The 20,949-nt window shown below is 48.0% G+C and overlaps 1 protein-coding gene across 11 annotated transcripts in view; it reads right to left on the bottom strand.

The window, feature by feature from the left end:
- Window positions 1-17,568: 17,568 nt before the first annotated feature.
- Window positions 17,569-20,949, bottom strand: part of KIAA1328 (KIAA1328 ortholog) — a 337,652-nt gene continuing 334,271 nt past the window's right edge. For 10 of the 11 annotated variants that reach the window (XM_044774592.2, XM_044774590.2, XM_070513173.1 and 7 more), the window contains one exon: window positions 17,569-20,844. In XM_044774592.2, coding sequence (XP_044630527.1) covers window positions 20,634-20,844 — 211 coding nt within the window. In that variant the 3' untranslated portion in view covers window positions 17,569-20,633. The remainder of the gene's footprint in view (window positions 20,845-20,949) is intronic. The other variant, XR_011504452.1, reaches the window with a different exon arrangement.

Genomic DNA, 20,949 nt, shown 5'->3' on the forward strand with positions numbered 1-20,949 from the left:
AGCCCTAAATAAAGCACAGTTTAAAAAAAAGACTCATCTTCGTTGGTCTGTGCTTCTCGGAATCCGGCCAGCAGTGCCCTGCGGGCCCAAGGCTGGTACATTGGAAGTAGCATTGGTCCTTCCCTCCATGGAATCTGTGTGCTACCTGGGCCCTCGTAAGTTTGGAGCCTAAGCAGCATGGAGCACTTTTTGGGAGGTGATGGGAGCAATAAAAGGAGGTCCTCTTCCGCACGAAGAAAAGTCTCTCTCAACTGGTGTGTGTCTCTGAGTCTCCGTTGCAAACCTGTTCTTTTGGTTCCTGGGCACAGATGGCCAGAGTGCCCAAACCCAAGAGAAAGTCCCCCTTTCCTCCTGTTTCCTCCTTGACAGGAGGAAACTGAGGCCGCCTGACCCAAGTTGGGGTGGGGGTGAAGTGCTGTGAGGAGTCGGGGAGGGAGGCAGTGGAGGGAGGGACCACAGTAAAGCAAGAACGATGAGGACGCAGCCCAGAACTTGCCACCGAGCATTTTGTGCTTGGTCCTGCACCTTCCACTGCACGGACAGTTTGCACGGATGGAGGAACCTGAGGATTCTGGATCATGCCCTCAGAGTCAGGGTGCTGGTGGGGGGGGGGGGGCGGGGTGTAGAGGGAGGAGCTTCCTGGAGTGCTGCATCTGTCTGTGGTGACAGAGAGAGAGAAAAAGAGAGAGATGCATGCCAGAGGAGGTTTGAGGAGGCAGGTATTGTGTGTGTGTGTGTGTGTGTGTTGGGGGGGGGGGGGTTCCAAAGGAGGAAGAACAGGAAGGGGGACTTGGGGGAGGTGAGGTGGAGAGGAGGCATCAGGTCTTCCTGAGGTGAGATGCACACCAGCCATGAGCCTTCATCAGGCCTTGTCCTGGGACAGACCTTTCTCTCTGTGCTCCCTCATTCTCCCGGCCACACACACGCACCAGGCCCAGCCTTCAGCCCGGCAGCCTGGTCTAGGAAAGGGCAGACTCTCACCAAGGGCCTCCATCTCCCTCCATGTGAGGGGGCAGGGAAGCTTCATGGTTTCGGCTGCCTGGTCAGGGAGAAGACAAGAGTCCTGGGAGGCAAGGGTCTTTGTCTCTGCCCTCCCGTGGGAGAGGGGAGTGGCTTCAGCCCTCGTCTGTCTTCTCTGAAGCGGGAGTGGTAGAAAGCAGAGTTCGGAACCCCAGCTACAGAGCAATGCCTGGCCCCCGTGTTCCCTCATCTCCCACCTCTCTTCCCAGGGCTCATACCAGCCTCTGAAGTGTTAGTCTGGGAAGAAAAAGCCTTCATACCCCAGGAAATGGGGCAGGCCTTCAAGCCTTGACTTAAATGTGGAGATGGGTGCAAGATGAGACTCTCACTGGCCCCTAACTAACCCACAGTTCCCCTGCCCACCAGGCCGCAATGTCCAGGTGGCAGCCTGCTCCGCCCATTCTGGGGAGCTTATGGGGAGCTGGACTTCTTGGAAGAATTCACTGCAAGGGGCTGGATGTCACACTGGGTGTTTTGCTACCCTGAGAGGAATGGAAAGGGATTGTCTAAGGAATTCTCTGGGTCTTGAGCCTCAGACTATTCAAAACTGTTGTTTCTGTTGGACGTTTGTAGTCAAAAGCCAGTGAGTCTGCCAGAGGATGACAACCTCAACAACACTTGCTCCTGTCACTCTCTCAGACCCCAGGGAGCCTCAGTGGCTTCCCCAGACCTCTCCTGTTCCTTTGTCTCTGCTTCTCCTCTGTCCCCCAACCCCCACCCCCCAGAGCTGGGCTGTGAAGCCGGTCAGCCAATTTTGCTTTGCTCTAGGCATGGTTGACTGAGAGGAGAGATGAAAACACAGGACCCAGATATGAATATGCCAGTTCTATAAAACAAACCCTTTATTTAAACCACACACCGAGTGACTAATGTATGCACAGCACATTTAAGAGAGAATACAATTTATTAACCTCTGAGGGGGAAAGTCACAGATTCCTTGAAAAGTATCAGGTCACTTGGCACATGGTTACAGGGGGTTCAGGGACCCGACAGTCATCCATCATCTCCTGGTGAAGAACCCCTGATTTGTGCTGTTATTTAAAAAACCCCAAGATAGAATTCTCATTAATTTCTCCTTGTATTCTACGGCTTATATTCCCTGCTAGTATTCTACCTGCAGTGTGCGATTCTTTCATAGCTCCTCTACTTTTAAAAGACATTTTATTATTATAAACTTTTTAATTCAAGCATGATGAAAAGTGCAGATACTTGCATGAAGAACCCCCATGTACACACCACCTAGCTTCAACATAGGTCAACTCAGGAATTATTTTAAAGCAAATCCCAGATATCAAGTCATTTCATTGTTAGATACCTCAGTTTGCCTCATGTTTTCTATGCTGCATTGAGGCCTAAAGGCTGACTCTGGCCAACTGGGGGCCCTTGTGGCCTCTCGCAGCCTTGTCCAAGGGTGGGCCTGGCCCCTAGTGCGGCCCCAGGTCTCCCTCCAGCCCTTGTTCCCACGACACCTTCAAAGGCCTTTCAGCTCTTCATCCACCCATTTGTAATCATATCTTCTCTCTTACTTTTCTCTTTTCTTCTCTCCCTTCTCCCGCCTTTCTGTGTGATGATAATATGAAAAGAATATGTTTACTGAGACCTTTCATTTAGTAGCTCCTGTCTCCTTTGGGTTTTTATAAAGATCTGACATTTTTCTTGTTCTGAGCTGGATCCCACCCACTCCTTCACACACGGAGCAGCACAGGGAGACACAGACGGACGTACCAGAGCTTCCCACCCACACGAATGCCTCCAGCTCCTCCATTCACCTTCCAAATCCTGTTGCAGTCGGGCTGGGCTGATCTGCTGCTCCCCCTGGCACGGGTCTGCGGGGCCAGTGTTTGAATTACACTGGAGTTGAACCTCAGTGAGCATTCCCAACCTGAGTAAGGTGGATGAGGGACATCTGGGAAGTGAGCTCAGGGGCCTAGCCCCGCCCGAGGTGACAGCATCAGACTTGGCTGTGAATGCCATTTGTCTTTCTCCCTAAATGGAATCCACCCCTAAATAAAAATGATCAGCTACCCTTGATGTCCCACCTTTGATGGACTGTTCACTCCTGGCGGTCACATGTTCAGTCGCTGCCTGTGTGAAGGAGGGGGTGAAGGAAGAAAGGAAAGAACAGACTGCAGACAACAGCAGGCGTGTTCCAGAGAGGTAGGTGTTCTAGAAATGCTTTGAAAGTGATAATAGCACATTTGGAATCAGCGTATAGCCAACCCTCCCTTTCCCCTCAGAGGAGTATTTGCAAGGATAAGCTTTATACTTTATAGCTTCCTCTCTCTACTGCCCTCCTTCTCTTTCTCTAAGCTGTCCTCCCTTCTCCCTGCAACTCCTCGCTTGGGTTGCTTGCCCTCCCCTCCCTACCCCCATCCATCTCTGGTCTTCAACACTCTCAGATGCCCTGAGGCCTGGCTAGTGAGGGGGGTGGAAGGCTGGACAGGCAGCACCAGCACCCCAGTCTCACCTCAACTTCTCTTCCCTCATGTGAACCTAACTGCTCATCTCTTCAGGGGACTCTGAGCATCTCCCTCTGTGCTTGTGCCCTTGGTGGAGATCTAACCAGGATTTGTCCAGACCAGGAGGAAGGTGGAGACTAGTGCAACAGAGCGAAAAAGGTGTGGGCTTTGACGTCTGACTGGGATGCAAACCCCAGTTCTCTCATGTACCTTCTGGCTCACTTTGGAAAAGTTACTTAACCTCTCTGAGCCTCAATTTCCTTATCTCTAAAATGAGGATGATAATCCCCCCTCGCTCCTCTTTCCTCCAAGAGTAGTGAGGAGTAAGTGAGACAGCCATACGCAGCTCCATCCCACCCCAAGGGTTCTGGGAGTTGTGACTTTATGCTACAGATAGAATGAGTGGTTCAGGCTCTGATCCCCTCCTCCTTCCTTTCCTTAGTTCCATTCCATTGACAATTCATGTCCCAAGTGAAGCAAACTTGAACTTGACACCTGACCCCTTTAAGTCATTTTCTTTTAGGTTCAGTCAGCCTGTGACACTCCCAGGGATGTCCTGTCGTGTTGAGGTACGCACACCTCTGTCTCTAGTTGCTGACGCTCTTTTCCGGGGCATCCCCAGGCCTGCACTCATCTCCTGGGAATCCCACGGGTCAGCTATGGGAGCCGACACTCCTCTGCCCCTTCCTTTCTCTTTGCCCTCTCTTTTCCCCAAGAGCATTCCCAACACCACTGTGGCTGCTGTCGTCTGCCGCCATGCTCCTCCTGGTTCATATGGCCACGGGCTGCATTGAATTTGGTCTTTGCATTTAAAAATTATCTATTTTTTGAATAGCTAACATATCTATATATTTAAGTTTTTAAAAGTATGAAAAAGCATACAATGAAAAGTCTTCTTCCTACTCCTGAAGCCGGCCACCCATTCTTCTCCGCAGAGGCAGCCAGTGTTACCAGTTGTTCTTGGTTACCCTGGTCTTCAGTGTGTAGACGTGGGGTACACTGGTGTGAGGAACCCACTATCTTCCTCATTGTCAATGAGGAGACCCAGAGCCAGGCAGCAATGTGCCCAGGCTCCCGGAGCTGACCTGTGGGATTCCCAGGAGACAAGCGTAGGCCTGGGGATGCTCAGGACCTCACTGGCTGAGTGGAGGAATCAGTTTTTCCAATCACACTTATCAGTTGGGCCCTTCTCTTGGAGGCAGGGGTGTAGCTAGCATTTATGGGGTGCTTGCTCTGTGCTAGACAGTGTATTAAGAGCTGCTTAATTATTATCTCATCTGATTCTCACAATAATTCTCTGATGTACGTATTATTATCCCTATTTTACAGCTAAAGAAACAGGCTCAAAGATGTTAAGTCCCTTGCCTAGATGACCCAGAGTCAGGGGTCAAGCCCAGGTCTGTCTGCAAAGCTGTGCTCTTAGTCTCTACATCCTGTCTCTCTCGGCTGTAAATTGTCTGCACAGTGGCTCCCTTCCAACCCTTCTCTCATGTTGCCCATCTCCCTTCCTTCCTTCCTTCTTCTCACATGTGTTTTCTCAATAATTCCGACTGTACCTTTAAGAAATGGCATTGTCTATATTGACTTAGGTACCAGCCCTTTCCTCCCCTCCTCTGCTGGCTTATTGGGCCTGGAACTGGAATTCTTAAAGGTGAGTGAGTGACCAGTTACTAAACATGTTGCTAATGAGTTTATAATTCTCCCTGCCTAGTAGCACTTGCTGGTGGTAGCGACAAAAGGGAGAGCATGGAAAGAGAGAGAGAAAAACCAAAGACCCAGTGAATTTTATTATTAACGAGGAGAAGAAATTAAGTAGAAATAAGTGTAATATTTATTAACGTTTTATGCAGCTACCTGAAGTTCAAAAAACATTTGAGCTGTGTCAGCTCTATTTTCCCCAGTAAGCTGAACTCTAGTGAAAACTATAAGCAAAATTTTAAGATCCATGCCAACTGGTTCTCGATCACTCAGAATAAAGGGAAAATTTTAACCATGTCTGAAGGCCTCGCACTCCACTTATTGAGGTATGAAGATTCCTCTCGTCCCCAGAATCTCCACGTGCATCATCTTTGTCATTTCCCCTCTCTCCCTCCCTCCTCCTGGGACCCAGCATAGGGGCCATGGGCATTGGGGTGGCAGGAAATCCAGTGGACTCAGGTGCTACCAGCCTTGTCTCCCTTCCACTCTCTTCTTGAGGTCTTCTTGGGGTCCAAAGAGGGACTTTAGAAGCAAGGCAACTGAAGGCACAGGCAGGGCGTGGACTCCATGGACAGCCGCTGGGAACTAACATGAGGGCCGCTGGGCAGACCCCACACAGCACCCCACAGGCCCCGATCAGGGCCTCGGATCCCATCATTAGGGCTATTTCTTTGGGTTGGACTTGGGCCTCAATTAGTTCTGCATAAAAATTACCTTGGGATGGGGAGTATATTTGTTCCCTGACCTGCTCAACTAATATTTATAGTGCATATACCAAATGCCAGCACTGTGCGAAGGATTAGGGCTGGAGTGGTGAGGACAGCACACTCATAGCCACCTTCCAGGCATAATGCAGCTGTGTTATAGGCTTTATTTCTAGTCCTGCAAATAATTCTGCAAGGTGCTATCACCTTACTTTCCAGATAAACAATAAGAGGCTTGACGAAGGTAAGTAACTTGCCCCAAATCACACTGCAAGAAAGTAATGGAGCCCAGACTACAAATCAGCCGCACTCCTTCCCCCGTATGAGGATCCCTGAGAACCCAAAGATGAGTGCAAGACAGCGTGGTGGACTGTGCATGGGTCTGGGGTAGCCCTGAGGAGGGAAGGCAAGTAGCCCAGACTGGGGAGGGGGAGACACTTGGGCCGATTGTTGGAGGGAGAGCAGGAGTTAAACAGACCCCAGGGGTGGGGGGGCCTGGAGGAACAAAGGACCACAGACCTGAAGAACCGCAAGGTGTCTTAGGTAGGCGGGCAGTATGCTGGGGAAGACACAGGGCCTCGTTTAAAAACAATCCACTTACAGATCATCCAGACACTGTCCTGGCCACTTCACCTATGCCATCCCAGTCAACCTTCTCAATACCTCTGGTCTCTGTTTTATGGATGGGCTCAGGGGTATGCTGAAAGTCACATGGTGTGGCAGAGCTGGGGCTTGCACCCAGGTCTCCCCGTGGCAGATTCCATGCTTGTAATCGTTGTATTACTTTGGAAGAGGCTGCCCCTTCAAGGCACACATGTAGCGAAGCTTCTTCAATGACTGTGTTTCCAAGCCCGAAACAAACATGCAGCCTATCCACAGGACAGGAGAGCGGAGACAGGGCTGTCCCTGGAAGGCTCGGACCTCTCTGCCTCTGTTTCCTCCTCTAAAGTGAGCAGGTGTGCTGGGTCTCAAGGATTCGGCTCCACTGCACCCAGCTCTCTGCTAGGTGCTGGGGAGGGGGGGTGAGGAAGAGAGAAGGCAGAGGAGGGACACCACGAATGCCCTCAGCCCAGCTCTTGAGACGAGCGTTGCCTGAGTGAGAGACCTCAGCAGCGTTGTACTCACCACTGACACTTGCTTTGCCCTGCCTGAGTGCTAGGTGACCTAGTGCTAAGTACTTGTGCTGGGCTCCAGGCACCCCCTTTAATCGTGAATGACTGGAGAGCATTTTGTGCCATCAGCACTGAACTCCGTGCCGGGCACATAGTAGGTGCTGAAGGAATAAGAAGGGGTGCAGGGTAGGGGCATGCCCCCCACGGGCCCCTCCTGAAGCAACCTGCCTGCCACAGTCTCAGTGTCAGTCTCAGCAAGGCCCCTCTGCCCGCCTTGCCCCAGCTCTGACCAGGGATCAGAAGAAAGCCTGCTCATTCTGGTCTTCTCACTAACCTGAGAGCTCCAGGCATTTGAGACAGGGTCCCCTTGGGGCCCTCAAAGATGGCCTATGGCCATGGATTCTCATGTCATTCCAGATTTCTGACCACTCATGTTCTCCCTGCCCTTAGTTCAGGGTCCATCTGCTTGAAGGGAGTCTAGCTCAAACTGAGCACCACTTTTCTGACCTCCTAATGCCCTCAGAGAGGGGACCACTTCATTGGGCCCTTGTTCCCACTGTTCTGCGTTGCTCTGTTTGTGGCTCCCTCCACAGTTGAAGGACCTGAGGATAAGAAATGAACTGTCTCCTTTTTCAGTCTCTCTCCTAGCACTGGGCTGGTCAAAGAGGGTAGTGGGAACACAGCAGAAGACTAAGGATTTCAATGGAATGTGCCAAATTATCAATGGACGCTGAAACTAGGGAGTGAAAAAGGTAGATGAGAAATGACATTTACATAGTCTGTGCGTTTCCCTCCCACACCTCCCCCCAGATACTTACAAATGACACAAGGAAAGTTAGTAATTGTTACAATGGAGAAACTGGCACCTTAATCAAGTAAGCAAAGTTACTATCACCTAAAATCAAAGAGATAGCTATCAGGAGCCTCCTGGTATCATGTACTGAGAAGGACACAGCATCACTTACTCTTGCTGAAAATGTATAACCTGAATTTAATTATAAGAAAACATCAGACAAACCCAAATTGTCTGCAAAATATTCTGCAAAATAAATGGTTTGTACTCATCTAAGGAGATATGACAACTAAATGCAACTGTGATCCTGGATTGGATCCTGAGCCAGAATTATTTTTCTTTTGTTAAAAAGGCAATTTGGCAAAATTTAAGTAAGTTCTGTCGATTAGATCATGGCACTGTATTAACATTAATTTCCTGATTTTGATCATTGTACCGTGGTTATGTAAGGGAATGTCCTTGTTTTTAGGAAATACATGCTGAACTGTTTGGGTAAAGGATCATGTCTGCAACTTACCCTCAAATATTCCAGAAAAAAAGTAATAATATGTGTATTTATATATGTGTGAGAAAGAGTGAATGATAAAGCAAATGAGTTAAAATGTTAACACTTGGGGAATATGAGTGAAGGATATACAGGAATTCTTTGTATTATTTCCAAAACTTTTCTGTAAGTCTGACTTCAAAATAAAATGTTTGAAAAAAAAATGTGGCCGGTTTGAACATTAGCTGGGTCAGCCTGGGGAGAGCTGTCAGCCGTTTGGACCGGGCACTGCGGGGACCAGTTCTCCCCTCCCCCCCCAAGTCTGCCCCTGGAAACGTGCTGGGAACCTGAAAGGAGAAACCCTCCAATCGGACATGAGAAGTGAGTGTCCTGGGCAGTGTGGTTTGTGCCTGCAGCCCACTAAGGAAATGCTGCCTAGCCCGGGCTCCAGAACAGTGAAAAGTGCCTGTTCCCATACCCACTCCCGAGAGCAGCCTGACTAGCAAAACGGAACAATATTGCCTTTAGTTCTGTAGAGAGAAGGGACAGATATGGAAATACTAGAGGTGGGGACCAGACAGTGGGGCTGGGACGGGGCGAAGGAAGCGGGTGAGCAGCCCACATGCATCCATTATGGAGGCAGGTGGCCATGTGGACCACAGCACAGGAGTGCCCACCCCGGAACAGCTCTTGGCTCTCTGCTCAAGGCTGGGGTCTGGAGAGTCAGGGCACTGAGGCAGAGGTGGCCTGAGAAGCCAGGACCCTGCACGGGGGGTGAGGTGATGGCTCTGATACAGTCCCAACTCTGGGAAGAGACAGAGGTAAAATGTGTTCTGAAACTGGGGTGAGTGTGGCAGTGGGGTGCTGTGCTGGAGGCTGAGGAGGGAGCTGGGGGCATTGCCTGAGGTGGTGACACATAGCAGGTGAGCAGCAATGGTTGGCTTTGCCTGGCTGTCATGGAATCCCCAGTTCTCCATGCTTCAGAGGGGCCCACTGCCCTTTGCCAGCCTTCAGATAAATTATAAAAGCCCCTGATACGTATGCAGTGCTTTGTAGTTGTTTACCCAGCAGGTGCAAGAACGTCCTTTCATTGGATCCCCACGGAGCCCGAGAGCCAGGCAAGGTAGGTGTGCGTGTGTGTGCTGTCTACATTTGGCAGATAGAGGCACTGCGTTTGCCCTGGTGAAGGGACTCGCACAATGTCACATGGCCAAGGCAGCAGAGCAAAGACTTGAACCTAAGCCTCTGGGTAGACTGTAAACTGTGGCTGAGTAACGGAATCTATGTGGTCTCTTACCCTTGGACCCTGCTGCCCCTCCAGGTTTAAACAGCAGGCCTAGCAGTCAAGGCCGTCCACAAGCTCACTCATCTTGAGGCCTCTGTGTCCACGCCTTTGACACGTTGCTCCTCTGCCCAGAGCACCCTTCCTTCCCTACCTTTGCCCAGCAAAAGTGTCCCATCTTCTGGGAAAATTCTGACTGAGTCCCCCTCCCAGGGACTGCTGTTCAGGCCTCTGTGACTGCACTAACCTCGCGGCACTCTAGCAGCAGCTCGACATAGTTTGTGTATGCTGCCAGGGGCAGTAAGGGTCCTGTTGGACTTTGCCTAGTACCTTGTGGACAGTCGGAATATGCTTCTGAGTTTACTGAAGACCGGTGATTCCTGAATCCAAATCCCCCCTGTACACAGTGGTATATCTTAGTTGCACGTCCTTCTAGTTGTGGGATGTGGGACGCCGCCTCAACGTGGCCTGACGAGCAGTGCCATGTCCGCGCCCAGGATCCGAACCCTGGGCCGCCGCGGCGGAGCACGAACTTAACCACTTGGCCACGGAGCAGGCCCCTTAATTTTTCGATTACAGGTTCCTTTGAGAATCTGATGAAAGCTATGCATTCTCTGGTCCAGGTGAGGAGTGAGGCAAGAGACAGATGATGAGAGATGGCTGTATGCAGGCCAGCTCCCTATGCAGGCTGATGCTTTTGGAAGGGATTTCACATCATGGGGAGAGTTTTCATTTCTGATAGAGCCCCACTCCAACACCTCCCCCTGGACAAAACAGGACAGAGGCCACTGGGCTCCCTGGCCCCATTTCTCTGCTCAAAGGCTCTTCTGAAGCTCAGCTGGGAGATTTTGGGGACACACCCCTAGCCAGGGCCCCCTGTTGCGCTGCGGTTGCACATGCTGCTCCTCCCACGGGGTAAGAAGCAAGCACAGGGACAGGGAGAAGCTCTGCTTGGGGTCACTGCTCCCAAGTCCCTTCTCAGAGGCATTGCTACTCAACTTTTTTTTTTTTTTGCAATGCAGTAAATCTCCTTCTATTATTCTCCAAGTTGATATAGTAAGCTGTGTCATTTTGAGAAGAAATACATAATGGTATATTAGAGGAATCATGGATCTCTTCATTCATGCTTAGAAAAAATTTATTACAATGTAAGAAAGTCTGAATAGCATGAATTTATTATAATGATTTAACACTTCTGCACTTGAGTTAAAAATGCCCCTCCATAAATAACTGTCCCTGGAAAACATAGCAAATTTACACAGTTTACCATTTCCCAATGTTATATAAATCCAACAAGCTTAAATCACCTCCAGCTGGGAGGAGAATGCCGAAAACTGGGGCTGGGGAGCTCATTCTCCCTCCACTGGCAGCAACAGGAGGCAGGAGAGTCAGCCTTCCCTTCCTCCAGCTCCCTCACCCCGGCTCCGGACTGGCCCACAGAACTTAAAGGGGCTGATGCATGGGGAAGAGAAGGACAAAGAGGGAAATCATAGCTCATGACTGCAGAACGGGTGAAGGACAGCAGGCCTCAGGCATCCTGGCAGTGGTCAGGCCATGGGCCATTGTCTGTGTGGCACTACCAATGAGGTGACAGCCAAGGCCGCCTGGCTGTGGACTATAGAGGAGAGGGGCAGGGGGAGTGCCGATGCCCTGTCCAGATTGCAAATGGGGCCTGCTCTTCTAGCCAACCACCTCTTCTACTTTCTCACCAACTCCAACAGTGCTCTTTACTCCTGGGCCTTCTGGTTGCTCCACGTTCCAAGGAGCCCCCTCTCAGAGCCTCCTCTGGCTCCACTGCACACTATGACTAGCCCTACTTTCACGGACACTTTGAGCTCGTCATTCTGGCTTTCCACTGGGCTAGTTTCCAGGCTAGGACAGTGTTCCAGGCACCAAACTTGTAAGGGAGAGATTATTGTAAGGGAGACCTCCATTTTAACAAATAATTTTATGAATTATTATATCTGAGGCTTAGAGTGTATAAGTAACTTGCATAAATGTATACAGCACCTAAGTGATAAGTCCAGGTTGACTCCAATGTCAGTATAGGTTATATTTGGACACAACATTCTAATAGGGAAGACAAACAGTATGCAAATCAGTACAGCACAGTTGAGGGGGGCTCTAAGAGAAGGCTCTATAAAGCATTGTTGGAGCCAGGAGAAAAATGCCTGGGGAGATCAGGAAACATGGAAGCAGTGACAACTGAGCTGAATGTGGAAAGATGCGCGCAAAAGAGAGGGACCCAGAAAAGAAACACAGGCAGGAAAGAGCAGTGTGTCTCCAGAGACTGCCCATAGTTGTGAGTTGCAAGGGAGCAGAGTGGAGAAGGGAGGGAGATGCAGTGTCAAGGGCATGTGGGGCTCAGATGCCGAGAATCCTGGTACGTCACTCGAAGGGGTGCTCCTTGCTCTGTAAGCATTGTGGAATCCTTTGGATTTTTAAGCAGGAAATCACAAATCTCAGACTTGTCCTGGAAAGAAAATGCTAGTCATTGTGAGGACAGGACTGGAGAGGGAGTGATGGAAGCATCCCCAAGCCCCACTCTCCCGCAATCCTATCGGTATGGCCCTTCCTCCTTTAGGAAAGAGCTGCAAGCAGCCTGGAGTAAAAGAGTACTGGACTTTGGAGACACGGATCTGTTTCATTTCTTCCTTCCCTCCCTCTCCCCCTCCCTCCGTCCCTCCCATACCCCTACCTATCCATCTGTCTGATAAATAATAATGGAGAGCTTACAACGTGCCAGGAACCATGCTAAGTTCTGGGGAGTTAGTGATGAATAAGACTGACATCTTATACTGGCCATCATGGGGCCCATAGGCTGAGGAGGAATCAGACAAATAGGCAATTCTAGCACAGTAAGTATTATGATAAAGGATGCATAAAGGGCTAAGAGAGCTCACAAGAAGTGAGGGAAAGGATATTACAGTGCCTTTAGGAACTAACGGAAGTTCACAGTGGTTGGAACACAGAAGTCAAGAGAGAGAAAGAAAGAAAAAGAGAGAAAGAGGAAAAGAAGGGGCTGGAGGTTGAAGACCACAGAAGGCCAAATCAGGAAGAGATTTGTGCATTATGCTCAGAAGCCCAAACTCTCTCTTACGGGCATCAGGAAACTATCTAGCACTTTAAGCCAGGGTGTGACATGATAAGATGACCTGGTAGCTTTATGGAGAAGAACAATAGTAACAGGTAACCCTTACCGAGTGCTTATTTATTCCATGCTGAGTACTCTACACGCATTAGCTCATTAACCTTCACAATAACCCCAGGAAGTAGGTTCTGTTACAAGCCATTTAAAGATTAGAGTGAGGCAGAGAGGTAATGTCACATGTTCAATGATGAATCCAGGCCATCTGGCAGGAGACCAATGAAGAGACTGTTGTACCAGAGAAGCATCAGCAGAGACAGAGAGCAGTGGCAGGCTGAGAGAAGGGAGGACTTGAGACTACTCAGAGATCGACTGGAAGTAGGAGAGGGGAAGAAGTTGATAAGGACACTCCCATCCCCAGTTTCTGACTTTGAATTCTACTTTCTAGCTGATGACCTTGGTTGACTTGCCAAGCCTCATTTTCATTATTGGTGTCAAAGATATCACCCTCAAATTTTAGGTGTGCATAGATATATGCCAGGCCTCATTCCATAGTGGATTTGAGGTGGCTTACAAGAAAAAGCCATATAATGAAATGATTTCTAAAAAGGATGAAAAGAGGCCCCATCTCATAAGGATTGAATAAGACGGCACATAGGGCCCGGACTAGGGTCTGACGCACAGTAAACGCTTTATGAGTTTTTGGTGTTTTCCTGACACCCACTGGCTTACACGCCACATGCTCCTCCTTTCCTGGCACAGGGCCTGGCTTTCCATCCTTCTTCCTGGCTAACTCTGTTACTCCTAGGTCATCACCCTACAATGACATTATTTTTGTCCCTCGTCTCAATTTCTTCCTGTCCAGGGCTTTTCTCTTTCATTTGTTCGTTAACAGTAGTTCCCAAGTTTTGCACCTCCAAGGAGCTCCTTTGTGACATCCCCAAGTACATCATGTTCAGAAACAATTTGTTTACCGAAGTGCATATGTAGATTCATCTGCCCATTTTTATTAATGAAGCACAGATTTACATGTTGTCTATATAGATATGCCAACAAGTCAGAGATGACCCCACACAATAACCAAGGTTATCACAACTTGACATAGTGATTCCCAGGTCAAAGAAAAGAAGTAATATTACAGTTGGCCTGCGCAGCTTTTCTCTAGAAGAGTGCAAGGTTTCCATTAGTCTTTCTGAAATAAGGCAAATTGCTCATGGATTTCTAGTAACACCTTTTGGGACCAGGCTGGGAATCGGGGGACTTGAATCAAGTGGAGGCCCCTCTAGCTTGACAAAATGCCCTGTAGCTAGCCTGAACTTTCTCTTCCACCCACCATTCTGGTCCCTCCTTTCATTCACAGCCAGATTTCTAAGAGGAATAGTTGGACTCACTCTCCCCTAACGCCTCACCGACTGGCTTTCAACCAGGCCCAGTCTAGAGACACCGATCTGGTTTTTGTTTCCGACTTTCCAGCAACCAAGGCCCTGTACACTTTTTCTTCTTCTTTTGTAATAGCTTCATGAGATCTAACTCACATCTCATAAAATGTACCAATTGAAGGTGTACAGTTCAGTGATTTTTAGTATATTCAGTTATGCAACCATCACCACAATCAATTTTAGAACATTTTCACCACCCCAAAGAGAAACCCCACACCCTTTCGCCATCAGCCTCCATTACTCCTATTTCCTCCTGCCCTAGGCAACCACTAATCGACTTTCTGTCCCTATAGATTTGCCTACCTGGACATTTCATATAAATGAAATCATACTACATGTGGTCTTTTGTGACTAGCTTCTTTCACTTAGCGTGTTTTCAAGGATCATCCATGTTGTAGGATGTACTTCATTCCTTTTTATTGCCAAATAATATTCCATTGTGTGTTTATTCATTCGTCAGCTGGTAGATATTTAGGGTGTTTCTACTTGTTGGTTCTTATGAATAATGCTGCTACCAACATCCATGCAAAAATTTTTGTGTGGACCTATGTTTTCATTTCTCTTGGGTATATACCTAGAAGTAGAACTGCTGGGCATATGGTAACTTTATATTTAACTTATTTTTTCCCTCTGAGGAAGATTGGCCCTGAGCTAACATCTGTGCCAATCTTCCTCTATTTTGTATGTGCGTCACCACCATAGCATGGGTGATGAGTGGTGTAGGTCTGCACCTGGAATCTGAACCCACAAACCCAGGCCACTGAAGTGGAGCATGCTGAACTTTAATCACTATGCCATGGGGCTGGCCCCATATATTTAACTTTTTGAGGAACTGCCAGACTGTCTTCCAAAACAGCTGTACCATTTTACACTCCCACCAGCAGGGAATGAGGGTTCATGGACACTACTTATTTTGCTCTAAAATTCTCCCTTTGCTATTGTCATTGCCACCACTGGGGTTCAGCACCTTATCAACTCTCCCCACTAGTGTTTCCATGAAGGGAGCTCCACTGGAGCAATTTCTGACTTCTTGCCCCAACCCTTGCTCATCACTCCATTCCTGATGCTTTGTTATTTATCTTTTCAGTCAGTGGCAACTCTGACTTCTTTTGGTGCACATTCTCAGTTGGGCAAGGTTGATGTAAATGCTGCATTTGAGGTCTTTCTCTCCAACTCAGTCCCTGGCATGTGAGGTAGATTCTAGGTGTGTGTGATCTGCAGTCCCTAACTCTCCTGTGGGTGGGTCATCACAAGGTCCAGGCTTGGGAGGAAGTATTAGAAAGCCTGACGGTAGCAACATATCAAATCTACACCCTTCTATCCAGTCCTCTCAGTATAAAACTAAGGGGTGACTGCTGGGGTAGGATGGGGGTGACAAACTCCCAATATCTCATCTGACCTGTGACAATAGCTTCCTAACAATTGGTGTCTCTGCCTGAAATGTCACCTGCTTACACTACATGAGGAAGATGAGTACAGCAGAAATGACATGGCTGTAGAATTAGACAGCTCATCCCCTAGTCCACTTACTAGCTCCCCAACTTAGTGGCTGAGGCACAACACCTGCCCTCTCCCAGATCAGTTCCATATCTACAACATGGGGATACTGCCACCTAGATTTTAGGGCTGCTGAGTGGATTAAGTGAAATAATTTATCTACAGACCTTGCTTAACATTTAGTGGGCACTCAGTAGATGTTAGTTTCTTTCCCTGCCTTATCCCATCCCCTCTGATAGAGCTTGATACTACTGCAAGGTAGATATTTCTAAACAAGTAATTCTAAAGTAGTTTATGGCTTTCATTACTTGAAGGATAGAACTCCCTTGCCTGACATTCAACGCTTTTTACAATTTGGGCCCAACATACTTCTTTCAGCTTATTTCTATGCCTTCTCTTCTAGTACCTCCCCTATTAGCCATGAACTCCTCACCATCCTTTCAAAACACATCTTGAGCTTTCCTGCCAATGAGTACTCCACTTCTGCACTTTCCCACCCCAAGTCCCTTCCCACTTTCCATCTATCTTGGATATTCTTCCAAAGCCTAGGTCAAATCCCTCCTCTGTTTTCCCCTCCTGCTCTTCCTCCCATAAAACCTAAGTAAACTCAGCCCAGCAATTTGCCGTCCTGAAACCACAGCATTTATAGCCTCCTACCAGTCAGTGGAAAATTTACTGTACTGGCTCTTGTTTTATTATTATTAAAGATTTTAAAGTATGAAGCTTTGTCTTCTATTGAATCTGTAGGTTCACTGAGGAATAAATGATAATAATGACAGCTATTAGCGGGGCACCTTGTGTCAGACACTATCCCTTCACATACGTTATCTCATTGAGCTTCTCCCTTACAACCATCCTATGAGCTATGCATTATCATCCTCACTTTACAAATTAAGAAACTTGGGTTCAGTGTGGTTAATATACTGCCTATGTTTATTCAGCTAGTAAGCAGTGTGAACTGAGATTTGTACCAAGGTCTACTTGGTTCCATAGCTCATGCTTTAACCACTTGCCTAGCAGACTCTGGAAGGTGGCGGGATGATGGCAGGAGGGGGAATGGAGGTCGAAAAGGCTCCGACCATTTTCTAGGCGCTTATTCAGTCCTGAGTGTGTGAGCAGTGGACGTGAACAGGGAGGGAAAATAACTGTGAAGCTGAAGGCTGAGAGGTCATAAGGTTCTACTCCTGAATGGAGCAATGGAACCCCGGGGGTCTAGGAACAACCCACCTTGAACAGCAACTCTGAGAAACATGTAACCGGTAACTAATTCATGAAACTGGTTCTCTAGCTGCCAGGTCATTCTTCCTCTGAGGACTATGGTTTACCCTCACCCCACTCATCTCCAGCTTTGTTCCCAAGGGTAACCTTATGACAACTGTGGCAAACTTTACTTATTTCATTTTCGGCTTGGGAGCTGGTCGAGTGATTCTTCTGTTCTTGGCACCTCTGCCTCTGAGGGGTGGCTGCAAAGTCTTCTGTCCAGGTGGAGGTGCCAGGCTGGTTTGGGGAACAGGGGGCGGGAGACGGTCTCTGGCTGTCTTAGGTGAATTCACAGGTGTGATCTCAGAACTGGGCATTTCATGCACTCAAGCCCTCCCCTACCTTCTCCCAGCACCTAAAGCCAACTAGACAGGACCATTTTTCCTGTCTTAAAGCACTGTGATATTTCTCCCTTGCTGAGCAAGTTTGGGGACAGGCACAGAGAAGGGACTCAGAGGTGCACATACGTTGAAACTCATTCCAGTAACCACACGACTGAGAGGAGGCTTGGTGTCCACGTGATGAGAGTGGGCTGCAGCCAGCCAGGAAAAGCTACTAGGATGTGGGAAACCATTTCCTTTCTTTCAGTAGACCACAAGCTGCTGTTGTTTTAACAAGTACTGAGGAAAATCACATTTTGATAACCTGGGGCTCTGGTCTTGCTTTTAAGCTATGCCACACTGATCTGATGAGGGATGTTCAAGGAACAATTCAGTATCAAAACCACAGAGGGAAAACAGTCATAGAGACAATTTATTAACTTAAAGTCTCATATGTATATCAACATTTGCCCACATTAAACCCAACGCACACTGAGGTGAGGATGACCTGTGAGCTGGGAGGAGTCTTCCATAGCCCCCACATCCCTAATGATTGCGGACATCATCCGGCTCTGCTCCTTTAGGCCTGTCCTTTCTTGGGGTCTCTGGCCAGCAAATCTCTCATATGAACCATGGTGCTGGAAGCAGGGCCAAGAGAAAAGAATGGCTCTGAAGGAGGAGAGAGCCCCTCCATCCCCATGACACCAGGGGTGTCCTAGACAAGTCTCCACCATGGAGTCAGGTTTGGATAAACACAAGTGTGCCTCCTGGAAGAGTGACTGTCAGCAAAAGCTTTTCCTTGATTAGCCTTGGTTTTGTAAATCAAGCACTTTGGACCCTACTTAAGGAGCTTCAATGGACACTTCATCCTTTTCCATTTTGCAAACACTGATTGGCTTTTCTCTGGTAGAATGGTAGGGAGCAGGGTGGGCAATGTGGTAGCACTATCTGCTGCACCCCCACTACGTGTCCTCTCTTGCTTTGGGGAAGCGGCTGGAGGCTGGACAAGCAAATCCCCACCAGTCACTGTCAGGAGCATTTCACAGGGAGGACAGGCAGATCCTTTGTGCCAGAGCCCCTCTCTTGGGAGGTTAGTCTGCAATTAGCTTAAGCCTCAGGCTCTACAACAGCCTCGAGGCTCTACGACAACCTTTTCATGTATCTCTCTCTCAAAATAAGACACAGATTAAAATGTTTACATATACTGTTCAATTCATAATGAAGACATTAGATTAGACACAGATTCACATCCTATTGCCCTGACACTCAGGAAATGCCTACAGGACAGAGAAAGGCAACTGGTAGGGCAACGTGGCATATGAAAAATATGTTAATCAACGCTCTGCTGAAAATCCATCTTTACCTGTCCAAATTGATCATGCAGGGGGAAGTAAAGAAGCAATTAAACTCCATTCTGTGGCATGTGACCCCCGCCAAAAGCCTTTATTTAGATCCTGTTTATGATTCTTCTAAAGGCAAAGAAGCTTCTAAAGAAATCATAATCTTTTTCTTGGTCCTTCTGGCATCCTCCTACTCTGGAGAGCAGTAAAGACACTGGCATCCAGAATGAGTGAGTGTGATGATGGCTGATCCAAGGGAGTTGGGTTATTTGACATGGTCATGACACATGGAGGAAGGAAAAGATAGTTCTGGAAACCTAACTTTGAGAAAATGGCCGAGGGTCTCAGTTTGCTTTTACCCATTTTTGCCACACCAAAGAAAGCTCCATTTTCCCAAAGCTTTCTGAAATGGGATGAAACTGATTCGGTTACTCTCACAGAGGTGAACGTTAAAAGGATATTGTAATCTGCAACGATTTTTCAACTTTTCAAAAGCATGACTACAACTAGTTAGTCCTGACCTTATGTTTACCTCAGATTAAGAATATGGTACGGGCAGGCTCCTTTCTTCTCTCCTCTAAAGAACAAAAAGACCCAAGTGAAGGAAGTCTGGGTGGAAGGAACAGGGCCTCAGCCTGAGGAGACAATAAGATTTAGATCTATCCAGACAAGGAAGCTGCCCAATAAGGCTTTTGTAGGCTGAAATAATCCACTTTTGATAAAGAATTCAGGGAAGCCATGCAGGCTCACTAAGTGACCCTGGCTGCCAATACCGACTGACAAAGAGTCTTGGTCCCAGTTCAAGCCAGGGGCTGGTGAAAAGGAGAGAGAAAAAAAGCAACACTCTCCAGATCAGATAAAGTCATCAAGCAATACACATCTGGGGACACATCCCCTTGCTTCCAATGAATGAAAAGTTTTAAACTCACTAGCTCTACTAGGCTCATCATACTGCCCATCAGCTTGAGAGGCCACTAGAGCCCACTGTAAGCTGAAGGACCCATCTCAAGAGCTCTGCTAAGTAGGAGAACAGAGAGAGAAGGAGGCCTCAAGTGCGCTTCTTCCACAGGCTTTCCCTGGGTCAGAGTGAGCCCAGTGGGAAAGGGTTGGGGGAGACTCTGCTTGGGGTGGTGGAACATAATCTGGCAAGTAGAGATAGTTCTTTGGGGCCATGGGACATGTGTATGGTCTGGTTAATCCAGTGCCTTTGATCCTCATGGGGTGAGAGGAGGGGCCATGGAAAGCCTATCAGCCTGCAGTTGCTGGATGCTACTCTCCTTCTAGTGGCATCTTCCCCAGACACAGCCATGGGAAGTCCTCAAGGGTGAATAAAATAGATACTTGGGTCAAGAAACAACACTGAGATTGCTCTTATTTATCCTGGGAAATGGGAGGATGGAAGGAAAATTGTTTCAGGCGTGCACTTCCACTGGATTTCCCTAGGGCAGTCACTCTGTGGTGTGATTTAATGCTGGTTTCCAAGGGTTGGTTGGGTCCCTCTCTCTAGCCCATTGAGCCCTTTTGGTTATGGGGTGGGCAGCTGGCAGGCTGATGACTTCTGAGACTGACTTGTAATTGGTCCTCAGTGTTGCTTGTGACGGTAGGGGCAACAACTCCAACTTCAGAATTAAATGACTATACTTGGAGGTAGGTGGTGAGAGAAAAGGGTGGAGAGGTAAAAGGGCCTGTCTTCTTGAAATTGTTTATGTTACAAAGGGTGACTTTTAAATTAGAGGGGTCTTTCAGAGGAAAGGTTTTCCTTATATACAAAAGAGAGCCAACCTTTTCCAGTAAAATATTGAAAAGGAAACACTCTTGAAATGAGGCTGAATATGCAGTGGCCTCTGCCATGCAGCAAGTGTCCTATGTTAATTTTCTAATCTCTGCTTGGCATAGAAAAGATACTGCCTTCCACCCCCACCCCCCTTAATGTACTATCTACTGACTGGTCTGATCAAAAACACCCTGGGTTGTTAGAACGATTTCTATATTCAATACATAACAGGATGCTAGTGAGATAGGTCCCTGTGAAAGGAGAGACACTATTACTTTGCAATCAAATAATTTAAAATCCTAGATCAGTATATAAAGAAACCCACAAATTTCTGATGGTAATTTTGTAGCATGTGCTTCAGTGTCAAATGAAAAAGATATCTTCCAGAATTTGCTTTTCCTCCAGGTCTTCAGGGGTCCTGCCTGCCCCTATCTTGTTCCAGGTTGATTTTAGAGGACTGAGTCGGCGAGTACTGTGATTCCAGGCCTCAGCTTCTCTGGAGGGATGGGGCTGAGGTTTGGCAGCAGACTTTGGGCTCAGAGATTGAACCAAATCCAACAGAGATGTCTCATACCTGTAACACACACAACCCAGATAGAAAATGATCAGACCAGTAGAACATCAGAATCCAAGAAGCCTACAGAGATGGACTCCCCAGGGCAAGAACGAGATCCAAGGT

Source organism: Equus asinus, chromosome 7, assembly GCF_041296235.1.
Source record: "Equus asinus isolate D_3611 breed Donkey chromosome 7, EquAss-T2T_v2, whole genome shotgun sequence".
In the NCBI taxonomy this organism is placed as follows: Eukaryota; Metazoa; Chordata; class Mammalia; order Perissodactyla; family Equidae; genus Equus; species Equus asinus.